The 23,170-nt window shown below is 47.8% G+C and overlaps 1 protein-coding gene across 6 annotated transcripts in view; it reads right to left on the bottom strand.

The window, feature by feature from the left end:
- The window catches only part of Allc (allantoicase), a 47,694-nt gene extending 24,524 nt beyond the window's left edge, over positions 1–23,170 (bottom strand). The window contains exons 1-4 of one of the 6 annotated variants that reach the window (XM_037198175.1): positions 21,457–21,550; positions 16,422–16,494; positions 7,557–7,651; positions 4,452–4,502 (exon numbers count right to left, since the gene is read on the bottom strand). In XM_037198175.1, the coding sequence (XP_037054070.1) occupies positions 4,452–4,502; positions 7,557–7,646 (141 nt within the window). In that variant the 5' untranslated portion in view covers positions 7,647–7,651; positions 16,422–16,494; positions 21,457–21,550. Of the gene's footprint in view, positions 1–4,451; positions 4,503–7,556; positions 7,652–16,421; positions 16,495–21,384; positions 21,563–22,310 lie in introns of those variants that run through there. The other 5 variants (XM_037198174.1, XM_037198177.1, XM_037198176.1 and 2 more) reach the window with 5 other exon arrangements.

Genomic DNA, 23,170 nt, shown 5'->3' with positions numbered 1-23,170 from the left:
AGAGGAGACCACACGCGGGCGCCAGGAATGCTTCCCCCTCTGCTGTGTCTAGGTGGGCACTGAGCAAAATGGGATCAGGTCAGTCACGCTTCCGAAGCAATGACAGAGACCATGATTGGAGAGCCCACTGGAAGCTTGTGGTCAGGATAGACACTGGCGGTCTTGTGCCGTAGGTGTGTGCCACCACTTGTGGGAAAGAAAGGATTCCTGGTGGCAGCTAAGCCAGCTCAGGCTCTTAAAATGAACCATTGAGAAATCTGCTTCACCCTTGAGAACCAGGGTGACTGCAGAGCCTCAGGTGGAGTGTGATGACATTGAAATGATTCATGGACAACCTCTCATGGAGCAGTTCATGAGCTCCCAGCCTGGGGCCTGTGGGGTAACCCATACCTCAGTTTCCTTCATGGGTCAAAGGCAGGTGGTGGTTGTGGGACGGTCTTTCTGTACACTGCGAATATGTGTTGCTACCATTGGTTAATAAAGAAGCTGCCTTGGCCTATGGCAAGACAGGTTAGAGCCAGGCAGGAAATCCAAACAAAGATACAGGGAGAAAAAAGGCAGAATTGGGGGAGGTGCTGAAAGTCATGGGAGGAGGAAGATGTAACAGAACATAGGTAAAGCCACGAGATGCGTGGCAATACATAGATTAATAGAAGTGGGTTAATTTAAGATGTAAGAACCAGCTAGTAACAAGCCTGAGCCATAGGCCAAACAGTTTGTAACTAATATTAAGCCTCTGAGTGATGATTTTATAAGCTGAACAGAGAAAAGGCTCCAGCTGAAGGTGATATTAGTGCTTTTTCCCAACAAAGACCATCATGGACACGGAGACACGCCAGGCTACGTAAGAAGTGGCCGTGCTTAAAAATGTATAGATTCTGGCAACATGTTTATTAACTTTATTATAACAGATTGAGCATCCTTGACCTAATCATCTAAAATATTCCAAAGTCCTCACACTCCAGGGTGATAGGAGGAAAAAGTACTTACTGTGTAGAAAGGGTGACAATTAACATATTTGAAAAAAGACCCTAGGCTGGCTCTGGGGTTTTCTCACAGCTCAGAGCCTGCTCTACAATGAAGGACGTGACCCACTGAAATGTGCATGGACAGGGGAAAGGGACAGTATCAGCCACACAGCAGTGAAGAGGAGGGCCTGGGTCTGCAAGGACCATGGGAAAAGTTCAGTCATTGAAAAAGAGTCCAGTTCCAGAACGTCAGGTACTTAAGACACGTAAACATTAATAAATACAAAGCGTGTCATAGACTTACAGCTACAATTGCTTTAAAGTATACGATGCACCAGACTTTTCTGTTACGGACTGAATGTTCATGCCTCCAGATTCCTGTGCTGAAACCCCCAAACCATGAGATGGTCATGAGGATGTGGGGGCTTGGGAGTGATGTGGTCACAAGGGGCAGAACACGTTACAGTTTGGATGTTAAACACTCCCAAAGGCCCAGGTGTAGTGGGTAGCCGGTCCAGCTTTGACCTGGAAATACCACCCCTTTTGAGGCTTTGGTAACTGTCATGCCTACAAGGCGGAGCCGAGAGAGGACCCTGAAGACCAGGGACCCGGATGGGGGAACTCTCTTGGTTCCTGGACCCTGGACACTGGAAGTAGACCAAGCAGAGTTCTCCAGAGAACACCGCCGGACTGTGCTTCACCTTTCCCAAACCCTGTAACCTATCCCTTCACTTGTAAGTTACCCCACAAAATAAACCTCCCTTTTAACTACGTGGAGTTGCCTTAATATTTTAACCAACACCCAGGTATTAAACAAAAGCTTAATCCTTGGCTTTGCACATTGTGAGGCAGTGGAACTCAGAGGTGGAGCCCAAAGGGTCTCCTGGAGGTGTTGGTGGAGGTACTGAGAATGTCCTGGCCCTTTCTCTCCCATCCCTAGGTTGCCCTCAGGTGAGCGGCCTCCACTGCTCACTCCCATTCTGGTGTTCTATGCTACCACAAGCCCAGAGCAACAGGCCAATGAGCCATGGATAAGACCTCTGAAGCCACGAGGCAAAAATAAGCTTCCCTCTTTAAAAGCTGATTCCTCTCTGGTACTTGCTACAGAGTGGGAAGCTCACTGGCCGAATCCCTCACGACGGGACTGGACCCTGTAAGAAGAGTTGAGCATCCGTTCTGTGCCTTGCACCTGTAAGAACACAGTGAGGAACAGCCACGTGAAGTGATTCTACCAGCCTGGGTAGTGGGCGTCCGGCCTCCAAGTTGTGGGAACACGTATTTGCTGTGTAAGTCTCGTGTGTGTGTGTGTGTGTGTGTGTGTGTGTGTGTGTGCGTGTGTGTGTGTGTGTGCGTGTGCGTGTGTGTGTGCGTGTGTGTGTGTGTGTGTGTGTGTTTTGCTGGCATCAAACAATGACGGACACCACCGCTCAGTGTGTCCACTCTACCGAAAGAGAGTTTGGAGTGGGCTGCAACTGATGAGCGAATGGTGCCTTAGCTGTGTTACCAGCCTCTCTCTCTCCCTACCTCAAAAAGAAGAAGAAAAAATCACCAGGCATGATGGTGCACACCTATAATCCCAGCACTCAGGAGGACCACCACAGACTTGAAGCCGACTTGGGCCATATAAAATCAATTCCAGGCCTGGGCTATGAGGGAGATTTTCTGATTAAAAAAATTTTAAAAAATGTAAAATACATACCGAGTGTTTTTAGATGTGACTAGATTTGCACATGCATGTTGGTATGAGGGCACTGTTTGCATGCACCTGGATACACTGTAATGTAAAATCAAAGAAAGAAGTCCCCATTCTCTCACCCACCCACCCAAACCCATCTCTCGGGTTTAGTGTGGCATGTAGCCTTCAGACCCTGTGCGCCCTACCCTCCTACACGGCCTCCGCCTGGACCCACACTCATTCTCAGGGACTCTCACGGAGTGTATGTCTGGAAGAGCCACACTCCTGATCTAACTCCCTGGTGGTTTCCATCTAGGTTGATTTCTCTCCCGCTTCAAATACCAGAGTGAATATTTTCTGTGTCTGTTTGCCTGGGGTGCGAACAGCACAGATCTGAGTGAGTTAGGTCAGGGTGGACACACTGAACTCTCTCGGAGAGGAGAGCACATCATGAGATGCTACAACCCTGGCATTTGCTCACCTGTGACATGAACTCTCTGGCTCTGATTTTATTTGCATTTTCTCCTGAGTAAAAATTTGGGTGATACACGGACCGTGCCTTCAAGAGATAAGTGAGTCAACTTGCACTGAGCACAGCCGGGTCCTGCTCTGACACACCGGCAATCTCTAAGGACCTCTGACCAAGGCTGACGGGGCCATGCCGTCACACCCACTGACCATGTACCCCTGGGTTTCCCTCCACACACCTAAGAGTCCTCATGCCTACGTGGGTGATGAGACAGTGGGGTTCTCAGCACTGTGGGTTCTCTGTATTTATCTACTTTAGGGGCTGCCTTTGTGGGGGGGTGCATTCGTGTGTGTGTGTGTGTGTGTGGTGTGTGTGTGTGTGTGAGAGAGAGAGAGAGAGAGAGAGAGAGAGAGAGAGAGAGAGTCTATACACATGTGCTTATGCATGTCATGTCAAGTCTACAGATAGACACCTGTGTCTTCTTTAATCACTCCCCACTTGTCTTTTAAGGCAGGGTCTCTCTCCCTGAACCTGGAGATCACCAATTAAATGGGACTGGCTGGCCAACAAGGCCCAAGGAGCCTCCTGTCTCCATGCTCCCAGGGCTGGGATTATAGGCACACGCACCTCTGTACCTGGTTTCTTTGTGCGTTCTGAGGATCCAAACTCAGGATCCTTACGCTCACACAACACGCACCTTATCCGCTGAGCCGTCTCCCAAGCTCTATCTGTCCACAGTTCAGTTTCTATTTTTATTATTAATGGTGGGTGTGGTGGGGGGGAGGGGTGGTAGAGGTGAGCCATGGCGTGTGTGTGTGTGTGTGTGTGTGTGTGTGTGTGTGTGTGTGTGTGTGTGTGTGTGTGAAGTCAGCAAATAGCTTTCAAGAACTGGTTCTCTGGTTCTAAGGTTACAGGGATTGAACTCAGGTCTTCAGGCCTATGAAGCAAGTACTTTATATGCTGAGTCATCTCTCAGCCCCACTGGCCCTTTTTAACCAAGAATACCGTACCTATTGTACTTAAGCAGAAATTCCCCAAAATTCAAGATGCGTCTATTTTCTTCCAAGCCCAGGACATGGGATCCACATTAGTTAAGGGGCATACTCAGTGACCTTAGTTTTCTCCCTCGGCAACCCAGCCCTCCCTTCCTCTCCTGGCTCTGCCTGTCTCTATGTTCCCTGGGAGCTGGTGCTGAATCGGGCGCCTTTCCAGGGGTCTGATCCTTCCTGCCCAATCCACACCACATGGCTTCTGCCCCGGACATGCCCATAGCCTTCAGTGTACATGGCGCAGAGCCAGCTACGCCAATCTTCACCACACAGGATGCCTGGCGCCATACCTTTATGAGGTTTTCTGCAGGGGCGAAAAAGTCATCTGTCGCAAACAAAACCTGGACAAAGAGAAGAAAGGAATCAACCTACCACCCAGCTCTATCACTCTTGGGCATCTACCCCAAGGATGCTCAGTCATACCACAAGGACATTTGCCCAACCATGTTCATAGCAGCTTTATTTGTAATAGGCAGCACCTGGAAACAACCCAGATATCCTTCAACCGAAGAATGGATAAAGAAAATGTGGTGTACATTTACACAATGGAGTGTTACTCAGCTGTTAAAACAAGGACACCGGGAAATTTGAAGGCAAATAAATAGAACTAAAAAAAAAAAAAAAAAAATCATCCTGAGTGAGGTAACCCAGACAGAGAAAGACAAACATGATATGTACTCATTCATTAGTAGATATAGCTATAAAATAAAAGATACCTATACTACAATCTACAGAACCAGGCAGACTAAGTAATAAGGAGAGTTCATGAGGGGACACCCAGATCTCCCTGGGAAAGAGAAACAGATTTTGGGAGTGGACTGAGGCCAGGTGAGGATGGGAACATGAGCAATCAGGTTGGGGGAAAGAGAGGGAGTGTTCTCAGGGGGACTGGGGGGGGGGCCCGCGAGCGGCATTTCAAGGTCAGGCAGAAGCCTAGTGAAGGGGAATCTCCCAGAAGTCTATGGGGAAGACCCCAGCTTAGACCTCTAGCAATAGCCGATAAGTAGCCTGGACTGGTCATCTCTTTTCACCAGATTGGTGCCTGGCCTAATTGTCAGCGGAGAGGTACCATCCAGTGACTGATGGAGGCAGATGCAGAGACCCACAGCCAGACATTAGGTGGTGTTCAGGAAGAGGAGAAAGGAGTGTAGAGCCAGAGGGGTCAAGGACACCCCGGGAAGGCTCACACAAGGACTCACAGAGACGGAATCAACAACCAGGGAGTCTGCCGGAGACTGACCTAGTCACTCTGCATGTCTGTGACAGTTGTGTCACTTGGCCCTCTTGTGGGACTTCTAACAGCAGGAGCAGGGGCTGTCTCCAACTTTTGCTGGCTTTAACTCTTTTTACTCCCTGCTCCTCATACTGGGCTGCCTTCCCCAGCCTTAATACATAGGGAGGTGCTGAGTCTTACTGCAACTTGATACACCATGTTTTATTAATGCTCATGGGAGACCTGCCCTTTGCTGGATGGAGATGGAAGAGAAGGGGATGGGGGTGGGGAGTAGGAGAGAATGGGAGGGGGCTTGGGAGGGGAGGATGGAGGGAGGCTGCAGCAGGATGCAAAACAAATAGATGAATAAATTAAAATAAAACAAACAATCAAGATGGAATTACTGTAAGTTCATAAAACACACTTTATTCCCTCCTCTAGAGAAATGTTAGGGAAAGCATTAAAAAAAATACGTGAAATTGCCTCAGGGAAGAGACACTGCAGTTCCCCTACAATGCTTTCAAAGCATTTGGGTCCCAAGCCTGCCTCCTCCTGAACCATTTCTTCCTACCCTTTTATTCTGATTCCCTTTTACAGTCGGAATGGGAATGGGAAAGTCTCACACCTGGAATGCAAATAAACCAGCTTCCTTCTCTCAGGCTTACGGCTCTTACAGATACAGACATAAAGTTCTTCAAGAATTTTGTACAATAAGCACATTTGATTAGATTCATCCTCCCTCCCCCAACCTTCCCAGACCTACCCACTTCCTTCCCTACCCACCAAACCTGTCTGTCCTTTTTTAGCCTTGAGGTTCTTTCACAAAGAGATCAATAGAGAGAAAATGGGGGAGATGGCCCGGTAGGTAAGAGCACTTGCTGTACACGCATAGGACCTGCATTTAGATCCCAGCACATAAAAAAGCCAGGCCTGGCCACGCACATACACCTGTCACCCTGCACTGGAAGCAGGTGGAGACAGGAGGTTCACAGGGGGGGACCCTGGCCATCGGCCCAGCAAAAGGAAAAACGGCAAGTTCCAGATTCAGTAAAAGACCTATCTCAAAGGAAATGAGGTAGAGAAGGATAGAGGAAGGGACCCAATTTCCTCCTCTGGCCTCTGCATACACATGGGCACACACTCCTGCACACAGACGCATGTGCACACACATGTACAACACATGTGAAAGGAGGGAAGGAAGAGAGAAAAAAGAAAGGAAGGAAGGAAGGAAGGAAGGAAAGAAGGAAGAAAGAGAGAGAAGAAAGAAAGAAAGAAAGAAAGAAAGAAAGAAAGAAAGAAAGAAAGAAAGAAAGAAGAAAAGAGAGAAAGAAAAAGAAAGAAAGAAAGAAACAAAGAAACAAAGAAAGAAACAAAGAAACAAAGAAAGAAACAAAGAAACAAAGAAAGAAAAGAAAAAATTGGATGGGGAGAAAGGCTCAGTGGGTAAGAGCTCTTGCTGCACGTGCATAAATACTGAGTTCAAATCCTCAGCAATGTAAAAAGCCATGTGTGGCCCACATGGATCTACAAGCCGGTGCTGGGTGTGCAGAGACAGGAGGATCTCTGCGGCTCACTGACTGCCAGAATATCTGGAAAACGGCAAGCTCCAGGTTCAGCGGGAGAGCCTGTCTCAAAGGATTAAGGTGGAGAGTGATAGGACACCTGGCATCATCCTCTGCTCTCTGCATATGTACATTAACACATGTGCATTATGTACACACACGTGCATTATGTACACACCATACACACACATGCAATATGTACACATGCACATGCATTATGTACACACCACACACACATGCATTATGTACACACACACCATACACACACATGCAATATGTACACATGCACATGCATTATGTACATACCACACACACACATGCAATCTGTACACATGCACATGCATTATGTACACACCATACACACACACACACACACATACACATGCATTATGTACACACACACTACACACACACATGCATTATGTACACGTACATACTGCTTCCCTAGCTCAGAGTTGCCTGGGATTCAGTTCAGCTCTTCAGAACTCTGCCAGGCCTGGGCCTCTCAACAGCCCTTTGCTTCAGCCTGACTCTAATTTACTTCAGGTCAGAGCGGCCTGAGTGGGCCCCTCAGTGCTTAAACCTAACATCAACTTCCTGCCCCTGAGAACCCTGCTTACCTTTCCTCCCACGCACTCAGAGGCCATGTCAATCAGCTGGGTGAAGTCCAGAAATCTGGTCAGTTTTCCTTCCTTTGGAGTATCGGCCATGCTTCCTGGAAGTGAGAAAGGCAGGATCAGTCAGGACTGAGCTACATGAGTAAGGAGGCCTCTGAAACCATGCCTGGAGGCTGTCCATCCGAGGAGAGGCAGTGAAGGACTGAACTATTTGTCACCGTGGTGAGCCCTCAGCAACCAAAACAGACAGGAAGTGAGAAATAAGCAAAAATATGCCACCGCTTAATACACAGATAGATCCCAATCACAGCCACACAAGGCTAGGTTGTGTCTTAATTACTGTCATGGTCACTGTTCTATTTCTGTGAAGAGACACTATGACCAACATAACTCTGGTAAAAGAAAATATTTAACTGGGGCTGGCCTACAGTTTCAGAGGTTTAGTCCATTATCACCATGGTGGGGAGCATGGTGGCGTGCAGGCAGACATGGTGCTGGAGAAGGAGCTGAGAGTTCTACATCTGGATCCGAAGGCAGCAGGAAGAGAAAGACACTGGGCCTGGCTTGGGCTTTTGAAATCTTAAAACCCACCCCAAATGACACACTTCCTCCAACAAGGCCACACCTCCTAATCCTTCTCAGGTAGTGCCACTCCTCGGTGAGCCTATGGGGGGGGGCATTCTTATTCAAACCACTGCAGTTACCTAAAAGAGAAACTGATTTTAAAAAGAACAACTCGCAGGGCTGGAGAGATAGCTCAGAGGATAAAAGCACTGACTGCTCTTCCAGAGGTCCTGAGTTTAATTCCCAGCATCCACATGGTGGCTCACAACCATCTGTAATGAGATCTGGTGCCCTCTTCTGTATACATAATAAATAAATAAATCTTTAAAAAAAAAAAAAAAAGAGTACTGAGCGCTCTTCCAGAGGACCCAGGTTTGATTCCCGGCACCCATAAGGCAGCTAACAACTGTCTATGATTCAAAGATCTGACACCCTCACACAGACATGCATGCAGGCAGGACACCAATGCACATAAAATAAAAATAAATTATTAAAAAAGAGTAATGTTTAAAAAAAAGACTTGTCTTTAGGTGCATTCTAATAATAACCCTAGAGCTACCAGGTGGCACGCACAACATGAGACATGCCTACTGTGGGAGCCTTCCAGAGCCAGGCAGATGCTGGCCTAGTCAGACACCAGGCCACAGATATGATATGGGACTCATGTCACCAGGCAAACAAGGGGCAGAGAGATGGAGAGGTGGAGAGAGGGCCCAGAGGGGGCCAGGGCCTCCCTAGCCCTAAACTAAGTAGAATGCTTCCACATTCCTGCTCCTCGTGAGAACAGAGAAAACCACATAAAAATTAACATATTAGTGACTTTGTACCACATGGCCACAATATAACACCTGACAGAAACAGTTTAAGATCTGGTTTGGCTCCGGGTTTCCCTTAAGGTAAGGCGCAGAGGCATGTGACAGAGGTTTATGGCATGATGGCTCAGGATGCACAGAGCTGTGACAGGAAGTGGGGAGTAACCTATCCCCGAGGACCCTCCTCCAGTGTCCTACTTCCTCTAGCTGGGCTCCACACCCCAAAGTCTCCAGAACCCCACAAAGTAACACCACCGTTGGGGACCAAGTGTTCAAAAAGCATGAGGCTATGGTGACATTTCACACTCAAAGTGCATCTAAGGCCAGGTGGTAGTGGCTCATGCCTTTAATCCCAGCACTCCAGAGGCAGAGCCAGGTGGATCTCTGTGAGTTCGAGGCCAGCCTGGTCTACAGAGCGAGATCCAGGACAGGCATCAAAGCTATACAGAGAAACCCTGTCTCAAATAACCAAAAAAAAATTTTAAGAAGTACATCTAAGAACTTGGCCTGAATCAGTCACAGAAGTGCATCCAAATGGATGAGAAGTCAACCTCTCCCTTAAAATCACAAAAATATGATTACTATTGAGTAGCATTTTCTAGTGACAATACATATTTAAGAAATAGGCACTCCTAGAGTCTACACCGGGGAGCTAGAGAAAACACTCTGTGAGTGAAGACCTTGCCGTGCAAACGTGAGGTCCTGAGTTCAATCCCTAGAACCCAAATGTAAGATGAATAAATTTAAAGTTGGGCATGGTGGTACAAGCTTATCCCAGCAGTGGAAAGGCAGGAAGAGATGGATCCCTAGGGCTCACCAACCAGCCAGCCCAGCAGAACCCGTGAGCTCCAGACCAATGAGAGATACTGTCTCATCATCATCATATAGTAATAATAATAACAATAATGTGGGTGGTGCATGGAGATTGACGCCCAAGGTCGACATGCACCCAAGCAATCAAGAGGTTGAGGCAGAAGGATAGCTGCAATTATAGTCGCCAGCTTGGGTGACATAATTAGTTCAGAGCCAACCTAGACTACAGCATGAGACGCCAAAGATAACCACCCCCAAAAAATATTGAGAAACCACCCAGAAACATCAGTGAACACTGCACAGCCCCGCACTCCGTGGCTAGTGCCCTCAGTAGACACACCCTTTCCAACCCTGGTCCCCAAGGCACAGGCAACACACAGGGTCAACACACAGCTCAACACAGAGATCAACATGCCTTGTTATCCCAGCTGGATGGGCATACTTTCTGGATGCACGTCTCTGTGTATATATACTTGTGCATGTGGACCTGTGTGCATGTGTCTGCATGGATGTGTGTGTGCATGTGTATTTATGTGTATACCTGTGCATGTGTATGTGTGTGTGTGTGTGTGTGTGTGTGTGTGTGTGTGTGTGTGTGTGTGTGTGCAAACACAGAAACATCTCAAAAGCCACCACAGAAATCCTCAAGGCTTTTGTGGGAATGTGTTTTAAATGGGCAGAAATAAACCGAGGAAAAAATTTCCTCTCTCCTCTCCACAATTTGTCATCTGCCTCACTCACCCCAGCTGAAAAGCTCTGCTCGAGATTGGGAGCTATAAAGAGCCCCTTACAGCCACTTCTGGGAAATACTTCAGCTCTCTGTCATTCTCCTGGAAAAGCTCCCTTTGCAGTGGAAATCCTGCTACTCAGGCATGTTTAAAGGTGTCACACAGACAGAAAGCAGAGTAGACAGGGTCCTGGCAGTTCTGTTAGGAGAACTCGTGCCTGGTGCACACAATGCCTGGATTCAACCCCCAGTACCACGTAAACCAAGTGGAGACAGGAGGATCAGGAGTTAGAGCTATCCTCTGCTACATAGAACCTTTAAGGCCAGCCTGGGCTACACAGGATTTTTTGGCTCTTTTGGAGGGCCCGCCACCTAGCTCCCAAATAAATCATATACAGAGGCTTATTCTTAATTATGAATGCCCGGCCTCAGCTTGGTTTAGTTTCTAGCCAGCGTTTCTTAAATTATCCCATCTATCTTTTGCCTCTGGGCTTTTCCCGTTCTCTAACGTCTGTAAATCTTATTCTTACTCCATCGCTTATTGTGTAGCTGGGTGGCTGGGTGGCTGGCCCCTGATGTCCTCCTCCTTTTCTGACTCCTAGATCTTTGATCCCATCTAGATTTCTCCCTCTATATATCTTCTCTGCCAGCCAGCCCTGCCTATCCTTTCTCCTGCCTCGCTATTGACCAGCTCTTTATTAGACCATCAGGTGTTTTACACAGGCACAGTAACACAGCTTCGCAGAGTTAAACAAATGCAACCTAAACAAAAGTAACACACCTTAAAATCATATTCTACAACAGGATCCTGTGCCCAAAACGTAGGAGAGGAAAAACAAACAAGCCCTTGTAAGATTTGCCAGTGGTTCCCATGTGGAGGTAAGTTTTTTTGTTTTTTGTTTTCTGAAGCTGAGGAACGAACCCAGGGCCTTGTGCTTGCTAGGCAAGCACTCTACCACTGAGCTAAATCCCCAACCCCCCTGGAGGTAAGTTTCAAAGAATGTTGAACTCTAGAAGCAACTCGCTGGGCAGAGCAGTGAGGACACAGAGGTAGGAAGGCCCAGAGCTTATGACTTCCTCTGTGATCACTCACACATCTTTCACTGCTCTGTCTTTAAGCCAAGATGCCCTTTCAATGGAGTGCCCTGGGGTTAGATATCCAGCGTGATGCCACGTGGCACAGTGGGAACCAGGTGACATGTGTGCATTTAAATTCAAATCCAGTGTCACTTAAAATTCTGCTTATTCACTGTATTTATAACATGTCACATGTTTAAGAGATACAGGTGCCTGGTAACTACTGTCCTGGATAACAAGGAAAGTTTCCACACTGTAGAGGTTTCTAACACACAGCACAGGTACGTTCATCATTTCCACACATGTTATAGAAGAGCTTCCATTATCCTGATTTCCTTTCACTAACAACCTCAGCAAGTGTCAGGCTTTAGGAATGGGTTTTCAAAGGTCTTTAAAAACCTCTCCAACACAAGACACCTTTGACCATGCCAAGCCCGTAGGAAGGGACATTCCAGGCATGAACAGAAAATGAACTTGAGTCTAAAGTAGGAGAGGTAAACACTGAGGACCTGTGCCTGCATGACTATTTCTTGGGATGCTTTTTAACTGCGAAAGAACTGTCAAGTGTACACTGTAGACTGGTCCTCCATTGGCCAGCAAAGGGAAGCTGGACTAGATGTAATCAGAAGTGATAGAGTACTATAGGAATTCAGGCAAGAAATGCTTGGGGCTGGAGCAAGAGCTCAGTTGACACGGCAGAGTACAGGCACATAGTCCTGGGTTCAGTCCCAGCCCCTCACAAAGCAGAAATGGTGGTGCACACCTATAATCCCAGCACTTGGGACAAAAGTTCATGGTTATCCTTGGGGCATAGCAAGTATAAAGCCCGCCTGAGCTACATACGATCATGGAAAGAGAGAGGGATATAGATAGAAAGGAAGGGGAGGGTGGATCTTGACAAAGAATACCCTGCTCACAGGATCCAGGAGCTAAGTGGAGAGCAGGCAGTGTCCTTTAGCTGGCACCTCTGCAGGGAGAGACCACTGGGCAAGAGGAGAGGTGCTCTGGGAGGTGAGATACTTTGAACATGTGTCCTACAGAAGATGTCTGCTGAGCAGTGGGACATGAATCCAGAGCGGGGCACCAACAATCCGACTCTGAGAGGAATGGGTGAGCAGATCCAAAGAGACCAATACAAACGTGAGCCAACCCCAAGATCTGCCAGCTCTGGACTACTCAGAGGAGAGGGGAGATTCCCAGGATTCCACAGCCTGATCCCTGAGCTCTGAAATCCCTGATCCCTACCTCCAGGCTAGAGGCAGCTGGCTGGGACTGCAATAGAAGTGATTTCCACTAAAGAGAAGCAGATGCCCCAGGTCTCCTATCCAGCCACATTGGGAGAGGTATTTCTACAGCTTCTGAAGTAGGGTAGCAGTTTGAAGAAGGCTAAAATTTAATGGCACTCATACCAGAGTTTGCGGCCAGAAACTGGAGTCTTCTGCTGTGGCAATTTCCCCAGACAATACTCACAAATAACAATCTGTGTGCCTGCCACACTTTGGTATCAGGGTGATCCCTCTTTTACCCCCAGGTGAGGGAGTTCCATCTGGTGTGGCAGATGAGCTCATGGTGTCTGTGCTTCTGATGTGGCTTGAATATTTTCGGGTTTACATATTGGCACAAATAAGTCATTTATCAGTTTGTGCTTCCTGGTGCACTGGCAGATGGTGGCTGTTAACTTAGGGAAAGTATGGAGTCACTCTGTCTTGGCACTTACACTTGAAGTGACTCAGGTCAAGGTTATTGCTTATCAAATAGAGACTTTCTAGACTAGTCTCAGCCTGCTATTCCATATAACATAGGATAAGCCCAAGCAGTCCTTCCCTGTCCTCAGCACCCTGTACTGGCATCAGAGCAGAGAGGTCTTGTGTGTCAGCTGATTTCCCACTTGGTGTGTCTCTCCAAACCACCTCTGGGCTTTTAAAACCTCAGGTCCTGAGCCCCAACCCAGACACACACTCATAATCCACAGGGTTGCCACTGGGACAAGGTGGCATGGGTGTTAACAGGGCATCAACTGCTCGTGTGTGTGTGTGTGTGTGTGTGTTGTGTGTTTTTTTTTTTTTTTGTGTCTGTCTGTGTGTGTGTGTGTGTGTGTGTGTGTGTGTGTGTGTGTGTGTATGTGTGTGTGTGTTGAGGCTCATAGGACAGAACTGGTGTCTAGTATTCTAAACCTGTCAAAAGCCTGGGGAGGTCACAGGCCCTTGGGGAAAGTGACTGCTGCTGTTTTGCTTATGAACAAGATGTGTCCAACAGATCACTTTCTCAATCACTGTGTCCACAGATTAACACTACCATCAGCTTTGCTGTCCAAAAAAAAAAGTGTGGTGGCTGCTGGTTATTGCAGACTGTGCTCAGCCATAAATGGGATGTCTAGTCAGCCCCTCCAAGGCTTGGGGAACATCATGAGAGAAGAGGGAAGAACGTAAGAACCAGAGAAAGCAGTGGTGTGGTACTGCTTCTGGGCCTGTTATAGCTCTGGCACTATGAACTCACAGCGGCTACGCAGGACTGGGCCCGTCAATGTTCTACCACTGGATGGAGATTTGCGAGGTCCCATCCTTCTCTGTGGTTCTATTAAGCAGTTAGTTCATCATTTCTGGAGCAGTGAGACACATTGTCTTCAGTGGGGTACAGTTACTGGTATGCTGACCATCCACCTGTTAATAACCTCTAACAAAATTTACTGGAACAGCCGGGCGGTGGTGGTGTGTGCCTTTAATCCCAGCACTCGGGAGGCAGAGCCAGGCGGATCTCTGTGAGTTCGAGGCCAGCCTGGGCTACAGAGTGAGTTCCAGGAAAAGCCCAAAGCTACACAGAGAAACCCTGTCTCAAAACAAACAAACAAACAAACAAATCACTGGAACACACACACACACACACACGAACACACGAACACACAGAGCAAGGCTGGCTGGTGGGCATTGGGATCGGAGGACTGAGAATCAATATCCCTCCCCCGACTCTGTCATTGAACATGTGGGAAAATGGAAGCCCGAAAGAGTGAGATGCCCATTGCACACCTTTCTCCGGTGGCACAGCCAGGTGTCTTTTTTTTTTTTATAATTTGATTTAATTTTACATATCAGCCACGGATTCCCCTGTCCTCCCTCCTCCCGCTCCCCTCCCTCCCCTCACCCCACTCCCCCATACCCATCTCCTCCAGGGCAAAGCCTCCCCCGAGGACTGAGATCAACCTGGTAGATTCAGTCCAGGCAGGTCCAGTCCCCTCCTCCCAGGCTGAGCCTGCATAGGCCCCAGGTTTCAAACAGCCAGTTCATGCAATGAGCACAGGACCCGGGTCCCACTGCCTAGATGCCTCCCAAATAGTCAAGCTAATCAACTGTCTCACTTATCCAGAGGGTCTGATCCAGTTGGGGGCTCCTCAGCTATTGGTTCATAGTTCATGTGTTTCCGCTGGTTTGGCTATATGTCCCTGTGCTTTTAATCAATAAAATAGAAACAGAGAACAATACAAAAAAATTAATGAAACAAAGAGTTGGTTCTTTGAGAAAATCAACAGGATAGACAAGCCCTTATCCAAACTAACCAAAAGACAGAGAGAGAGCATCCAAATTAACAAAATCAGAAATAAAAAGGGGGCCAGGTGTCTTTACCACCAAAGAACCAGAAGAGCGTTTAGACTGCCGGGAATGTTCCTGGCGTGAGGAACCTGAGGCACGGTCTGAAAAGCCTCTCCCAGGAGTCCTATCCCCGGCCTGGCCACCAGGTGGCACTTGTCACCGCAACATTCCCGGATCCTCCAGGGACCCTGAGCTCCAGATGAGGAGTTCAGTCATCAGAGCCCCAGAGATCCATCCAGGCGACTCTGTGAGAGTGAAGAATGCCATCTCCTTTGGATCTGACATCTGTGCATTCATTAGCTCTCCTTTCAGATGGTAACATTTCACACAAAACTAGAGAAGGAAGTGCACCAGAGTCATGAGACACACACACACACACACACACACACTCCAAGTCACAGCCACAGTCTGCATGTTATTGCCACCAAAATAATCTTCCTCTCTACCGTCGTCTAGCCACACGCAGGGCCTTGCTGCAGGGCACACCGTCTCCAGCCTCTACCTGTCGATAGTCAGTAGCTCCTGGCATATCTACTGTGGGCCCCCTACACAGGAGCCTGCACAGAGCAACGAGGGAGGTGACAGGAGAAATTAAACCACCCTGCCTTCCAAGTTCAGGCAGGGAGCGGATAGGGCTCTCAAGCTCACTGGGAGCTGTCGTGTGGACAGTGAGGAGGGTGTGGAAATAAACTGTCCTGGCACCCAGCAGAAAGGTGAGGGACAAGGATAACAGGTGGGGGGGGGACTGCTACCATTTCACTCCTCGCCTTTGGGTCTGGTCATACTGTTCCGGGTATCTTCCTTGTTAAGTGGGTGAGCTGGTAACTGAATAAGATCTGCACTCACACCTCCCAACTCCTTCACAGGGGGAAGAGAGGGAAGCCAGGAGCATCGTGAGGACTTGACAAGTGGCGCATGACAGGCCTGGAGTTTGCAGCAGGTGTCCATGATAGAGGACAAATGGGACGTCCACGGGGTCCACTCCCTGATGCCGCTTCCTTCACTGTGCCTCCTGACAGGGCAGAGGTGTCACACGTGTGGTTAAGGATGCTGGTTCTAAGAATTAAGGCTCTGGGTCATTCCTAAGAAGAAAGAAGGACCCTACTGTCCTGATTGGCTCAGAGGGACAAGGTCCATGTGCAAAAGCCCTACAGAGATCTACGAAGACCAGAAGAGCTCCTGTTGGCGGCCAGCTAGGAGCCAGGACTTCAGTCCCTCCACCAAAATCCTCCTAGTGAAAACGGCTACCCCAGCCTTCTGACAAGCAGAGCAGAGCAATGGCTGAACCTACCTGGGTGTGCTTAAGTTCTGACATGGATTGTCGAGGGGTCCTGGCCTGCCTGGATGGCTACATGAATATACCACTGAAAACAGACAGGAGAACACGTGAATGGGCAGTGGAGACTCGGTATGGGTTATGTCTATTCTAGTAAACATACTACACGTAAGTACACAGAAGGAAACGATGAGAGGCAGCAAGGACGCCATTCTTTTCAAAGTTGGATATTTGCTTTTTATGAAATATTTTTTTCTTTTTTTGTTGTTCTCTCTTATGATACTGGACTGATTTGGTTTATTTTTTTTTCTTGGTTTTTTTCGAGACAGGGTTTCTCTGTGTAGTTTTGGTACCTGTCCTGGAACTCGCTCTGTAAACCAGGCTGGCCTCAAACTCACAGAGATCCGCCTGCCTCTGCCTCCCAAGTGCTGGGATTAAAGGTGTGTGCCACCACTGCCCAGCAAGTTGGTTTAGTTTTCAATGGACATTCAAATAAGACATAGGGGAAAAAAATCCCTGTGGGCTAGGTAAATATAGTTGGGGAGACTGGATCTAATGCCAAGTACATCAAATAAAAAATAATAAAAGTCAGGGGGTGTGGTGGCACACGCCTTTAGTCCCAACGCTGTGGGGGGAGGGCAGAAGTAGGCAGATCTCTATGAGTTTGAGGCCAGCCTGGTCCACAGAGCTAGTGCTAGGACAGCCAGGGTGGTCACACAGAGACCCTGCCTTGGAAAAGAAAAAAAAAAAAAGACATAAAGACGTTTCACACTTATGTTTCATTTTCTTTTACTCTGTACAGAACACTAAAAGGAAAAAGAAGAAAAAAACAGAATTAAAAAAAAAAAAAAGACATTAGGACTTGTGACAAACACTCCGAATAACACTCACTCGGATTTCCCAACCAAAAGGAGCTGTTACTGAAGAAAACACCCGCAGACACGCAGAGCTCCAGGATGCTGCGAGAGACACCAAACCCCGTCAGCTTTTCCATGTTTGTCTTAGGAGCCCTTCTGTGCCTGGGCCCCAGAGAAAGCACCAGATCTTCCCTTTCAGGGGAGCACAGTCCCTCCCTCCTGTCGAGGGCTGGCTGATCCAAGGCTTTCCCTGAGGCCCTGATATTTTGACAAGGAACACAGCCAGTATAGCCTGTGGGGACAGGGCCTTGGGGGAACCGTGGTTTAGACCCTGAAGGCCAGCTCTTCCCGCTGTACGGGGCTATGCTATCAGCCCCAAGACTGCTGTGTGCTCTGTCTGTGATGTTCGAGAGACGACCCACATTTCACTTGTGTGACCTGTTTGATTCTTGTCCTGTTGAGTTGGTCCCACTGTAGGACAGTTTCTCCAGACTCTGCCCCATTTCTCCCTGGGAAATCGTGTATAAGACGCTGCCTATCTTAAGAAGCTTGTGCAAGGCCTCCTGATCCCACACTCATCTGTCTCCCTACCTTCTGATCTCCTGGCCCTCTCCCTTGGAACCTGTCAATGAAGAATGATCTGCTGGCCCAGGTTACCCACCTTTCCCCTAGGAGATGGTTAAGTTATAACAGTTGCCAGAGGAGGGGAAGTTGTATTCCTCAGTGTAGCCTTCTGGTAAGTTGCTCTTGCTCAAGCAAATAATACACATATTCACACACATACATTCACACACACACACACACACACACATGCACCAACACAAAAAACACACCTTCACACACATACCTGCGTGCACACACACTCACATAAACACACACATATTCTCTCACACAGACACATATACATGCTCATTCACCTGCACACACACACACACACACCAAAGAATGAATAAAGGAATCAGCTAAGGTCCAAGAGAGAAAGAGAAGGATCCAGACACATCTACAGTTCCTCCAGCCCTTCCAAATACCCACCCTCCTCTTCCACCTCTCTCAGCAAAGTCCCAAATGGCAGGCCATGGTGAGTCTGCTTCCACCTCTGTCACTGACCCTCCCTGGCATCTGTTTAAACACAATGCTGCCACTGAGACCAGGCAGCAGTCACTCCTATGCCCAGTGCTACACTGAAGTTGGCCCTGGAAATCCCTCACCCTCACCCTCAGCCTTCAGGAGTAAGACACAGTCCAGAGACTAAGGCAGTCCTCCTGCTGAGTGATGTGTCACAGGCAGAGCATGCTACAGGTGGGCCTGAGAAGGTGTGGTGATATGCATCTGTGACCCCAACACTCGGCAGGCTGAAGCAAGAGATTCATGAGTTCAAGGCCAGTTTGCACTCCATGGTGAGCGTTTGTCTCTGCTCTGAGTTCAGGTGTGTGTTAGTGAGTTTCATGATCCCACAGAAGAGCCTTCATGGAGGAAGGGTGCTGTGGGATGGTCTGTATGTTAAATTACTCTGATTGGTCAATATAAAACACTGATTGTCCAGTGGCTAGGCAGGAAGTATAGGCGGGACTAACAGAGAGGAGAAAAGAAAGAACAGGAAGGTAGAGAGAGTCACTGCCAGCTGCCGCCATGACAAGCAGCATGTGAAGATGCCGTTGAGCCACGAGCCACATGGCAAGGTATAGATTTATGGAAATGGATTAATTTAAGCTATAAGAACAGTTAGCAGGGGCTGGAGAGATGGCTCAGAGGTTAAGAGCACTGACTGTCCTTCCAGAGGTTCTGAGTTCAATTCCCAGCAACCACATGATGGCTCACAACCATCTGTAATGAGATCTGGTGCCCTCTTCTGACCTGCAGGCATACATGCTGTATACATAATAAATAAAAAAAAATCTTTTTTTTTTTTAAAAAAAAAGAACAGTTAGCAAGAAGCCTGCCACGGCCATACAGTTTGTAAGCAATATAAGTCTCTGTGTTTACTTGGTTGGGTCTGAGCGGCTGTGGGACTGGCGGGTGACAGAGATTTGTCCTGACTGTGGGCAAGGCAGGAAAACTCTAGCTACAAATGGTGCCCAACATGTTGGCAAGAGTTTCCACCTAAAACCTGAGTAAAAAAGATTATAAAACGGAGCTAAAAACAGTTCCTAGCTGTTTCTTTTAAGTTAGCGGCAGCCTGCGTGTTTGAGCTACTATGGCGGGTTCCTGGCGTGTGCACTCGACCTGCAGTATGGCGGGAATGAGGCCTCTGCAAGTGGCACATTAAGCTGCATGGTAGATTTAGCCTTTGCTAGTATGAAACAAAAAGAGGTCTCTGGGCTACATGCTGCTTTGATAGAAGCATAGACCCACTATTTCCGAGAGTTGACGGCTCCCAAAGCTGACAGAAAACCTACCACTGCCATGTTGGGAAGCTGAAGTGGGTGGAGCCAACAGCCACAGCACCATTTCAAGTCTTAGAATGCTGCAGTTTAAAGCAATAGGCTCAAGGTAATATAAAAAATAAGCCACATAAAGATGGCTACCAAACAGAGAATTTGGATTATGTTCTCTTTGATATTCGTAACTGAAGAAAAACATTTGATTGCAAAAGCTGTTGAGTTATGCCAAAATGTATATTTTAAAGGTACCTTGACTTCAAAATTTGGATATAAGGATATGTTGTTTTGGAAAAGAGGCTCTGCTTTTGTTTCCACAGAAAGTCAGAGGCTATGGATTTGTTCCAGATTAAGATACATCAGGTTTGACCAGCCAAGACCCCCTGAAAGGTCTCCAATGACACCATGGCCCAGATGATCCAACATCCAGAATCGTTTCAAGGCAACTGGCTCAGACAATACAGCCTCATGGACTACTCCATAATCCTAAAATTTTCTTTGTGTCCCCATAAGATACAGCACCCCCCTCCAGCAGGAAGTAGTAAGAGAAGCTACGCCCAAATTCCCAAATATACCTACCAAGCTGGCTTTAGAGATGTGTAAAAGTTAAAACCTTCCTCTTTAAAAAAAAAAAAAAGAAAGAAAAGGGGAAGTGCTGTAGGATGGTCTGTATGTCAAATTACTCTGATTGGTCAATAAATAAAACACTGATTGGCCAGTGGCTAGGCAGGAAGTATAGGCAGGACTAACAGAGAGGAGAAAAGAAAGAACAGGAAGGTAGAAGGAGGCAATGCCAGCCACCGCCAGAACAAGCAGCATGAGAAGATGCCGGTGAGCCACAAGCCATGTGGCAAGGTATAGATTTATGGAAATGGATTAATTTAAGCTATAAGAACAGTTAGCAAGAAGTCTGCCACGGCCATATAGTTTGTATGCAATATAAGTCTCTGTGTTTACTTGGTTGGGTCTGAGCGGCTGTGGGACTGGTGGGTGACAAAGATTTGTCCTGTGGGCAAGGCAGGAAAACTCTAGCTACAGAAGGGTGTATTTTGTCTCGCAATGTCAGGAGATTTTAGTCCTTTATGGTGGAGAAAGGATGTTTGGTGATGGCCCATGTCATCGAGAGCATGAAGAAGCTCCCAGCGGCAAACAGAAGCACCAGGTTACAGCCCTCAAATCTCTTCGATACAGTCTTGCATCCACTACCTAAGCCTACATCCCAGGGTTACACAGTCTCTTAAAAGGGTATGGCGAGCTGGGACAAGTATTCAAATGGGGACCCTGGGTCCAATATGAGCTCGGCATTGAGATGATTATGGTTGGTGGTGGTGGTGGTGGTAGAGGAGAAGGAGGAGGAGGAGGAGGAAGAGGAGGGGAAGAGGAAGAGGAGGAGGGGAGGACGAGGAGGAGGAGACAGAGTCCCACTGTGTATCTCTGGCTGGCCTGGATCTCACTTTGCAGACTAGTTGGCCATGAACTCACAGAGATCCACCTGCCTCTGCCTCATGAGGGCTGTAATTAAAAGTGTGCACCACACCAGGGCTGGCCCATGTTTAGATGTTTTAAAGAGAAAAATCACATGACTTAAACTCCAGTAGAACAAAGACCAGAGCCAGAATATGAAGTCTCCCTCAGCACCTCTCAGCTGGGCCCTGGGACCGTGTACTGATAATAGTTCCCAGAGCCACCTCCCTATTTACCCCAATCAAGGGTCTGGAGACCCAACTTTATCCCTTCTCCTACCTCATTCCCTTGGCAATGCCGACGTTAGACAGAGCAAATTATTCAACATGACAAACAGCTCTCCAATCTCACCCAAGAGTCCAGATCCCAGTGTTCAGGATTGGATTTCACGCTCCCCACAATCTAGTGCCGTGAACTGTTAACACCAGCAACAAAAGAATTCACAGAGGCCAGAGAGAACCTTCCAGATGGCGAGCCTGTGTGATGTCACAAGGGCTATGGGAAATAGAACTGGGAGAGGAGCCTGTCCCTGGTGAGACCAAGGGATGATGGCTGGGTCAGGCCTGTTCGCTTCTGCATGTGTAATCCTACCCCACTCAAACCCTGACGTCTGAAATCCTCACCTTCTCACCCAGCTGCAGCCTTCAATTTACATTGTAATTTTTCAAGTCATTTGTTTGTTTATTCAGCAAATATGAGTACACCCTGCAATGGCCCCTGACATTCTAGAAAAGACAGGGGCTGTAGAGAGAATTTGTTATAAACCAAGGACCCACTGCTCAAGAAAATGTACATGTATACAAAATTTTACTGTGATGTGAAGAACTGCATGCACCTTTGAGAAGAACATCCACATGGTGGTCTGTCTTGCCTCATGCAGCCTGGCTCAGTGTGTCCTTCCTAGAGCCCACTATCCAGAAAGAAGCCATTGATAGAGGAAGGTACCTGGATGGTTGCTCAGTCTCCCCCAAACCCCTAGAAACTGTGAGAGAGAAACAAGAACCTCTGAAGATTCAGGAACCAGCTATATCCCAGAATATTCCATCCCATAAGCCCTCCTTCCCTTCCTTGACTTCCTTTTCAGGGACCAATCTGCCCTTCCCCACACCTACACCCAATCTGTATCAGTCAGAGTTCTCTAGAGGAACAGAACCAATGGGATGAATACATATTAAAAGGGGACTTACTAGATTAGATTGGCTTACATGATACGGTCTGGGTAGTCCAATAATGGCTGCCTCACACCAGAGAGGCAGTTGCTCAGTCCATGAGGCTGGGTGACTCAGCAGTCCCTCTCTGGCACTGGAGGGTTCATGGAGAGTTGGAAGCCTGAAGAAGCTGATTCAACTATCCATGACAGCAGCAGCAGCAAGCAGCAAAAGGCAGATGAATTTGCCAACAGGAATGAAGGCTGACCCAGCAAAAGAGCAAAACTTCATTTCTTCACATCCTTACCTGGACTGCTACCAGCAGGTGCTGCCCACACTTAGAGTAGGCTTTCTCAGAACAACTAAGGCGATGCAGACAATGCCCCCAGAGACATGCTCAGGGGGCATCCTATTGTAAACATTCCTTCAGTGAAACCAGCTCCCTGGGCGATTGTAGGTCAACTGTGTCAATTTGACAAAACAAACCCTCACAATTACTTTAAAGAAACAAAAACATGTGAAAGCCCCGAGCCAGGGTCTCTGCAGGAATGTGCCCACACTCAGCTCCTCCTATGGCCTTCAGGTTCTATGAGCTACTGTCTCCCTTTGCAAGTGGAATTCATGGGAGCTCCTGCGTTTATGCTACAGACTGTATTTTAATAAATTATCTAGTGCGACTTCATTCTCCAGGTACCTGTTGTCTAGTCAGCTTAAAATCACAGTGACCAAATACTGGAATGGACAACCAGAGCGAAAGTATTTACATTGAGTCAGAACTTCAGAAGTGTTAGTCCATCATGGGGGAAGGCATGGCAAAGCAGGCCAGAGAGAGCATGCCCGTACTCATGGCCCTTTTCCTTTTCCCCTCTCATTCCATGTAGGCCCTCATCTTATTAGACGGTGTCTTCCACACTCAG

The sequence above is a fragment of the Peromyscus leucopus genome, chromosome 22 (assembly GCF_004664715.2).
Source record: "Peromyscus leucopus breed LL Stock chromosome 22, UCI_PerLeu_2.1, whole genome shotgun sequence".
In the NCBI taxonomy this organism is placed as follows: Eukaryota; Metazoa; Chordata; class Mammalia; order Rodentia; family Cricetidae; genus Peromyscus; species Peromyscus leucopus.
Note: the sequence above shows the minus strand (reverse complement) of the source record. Positions and strands in the feature narration are given on the sequence as shown.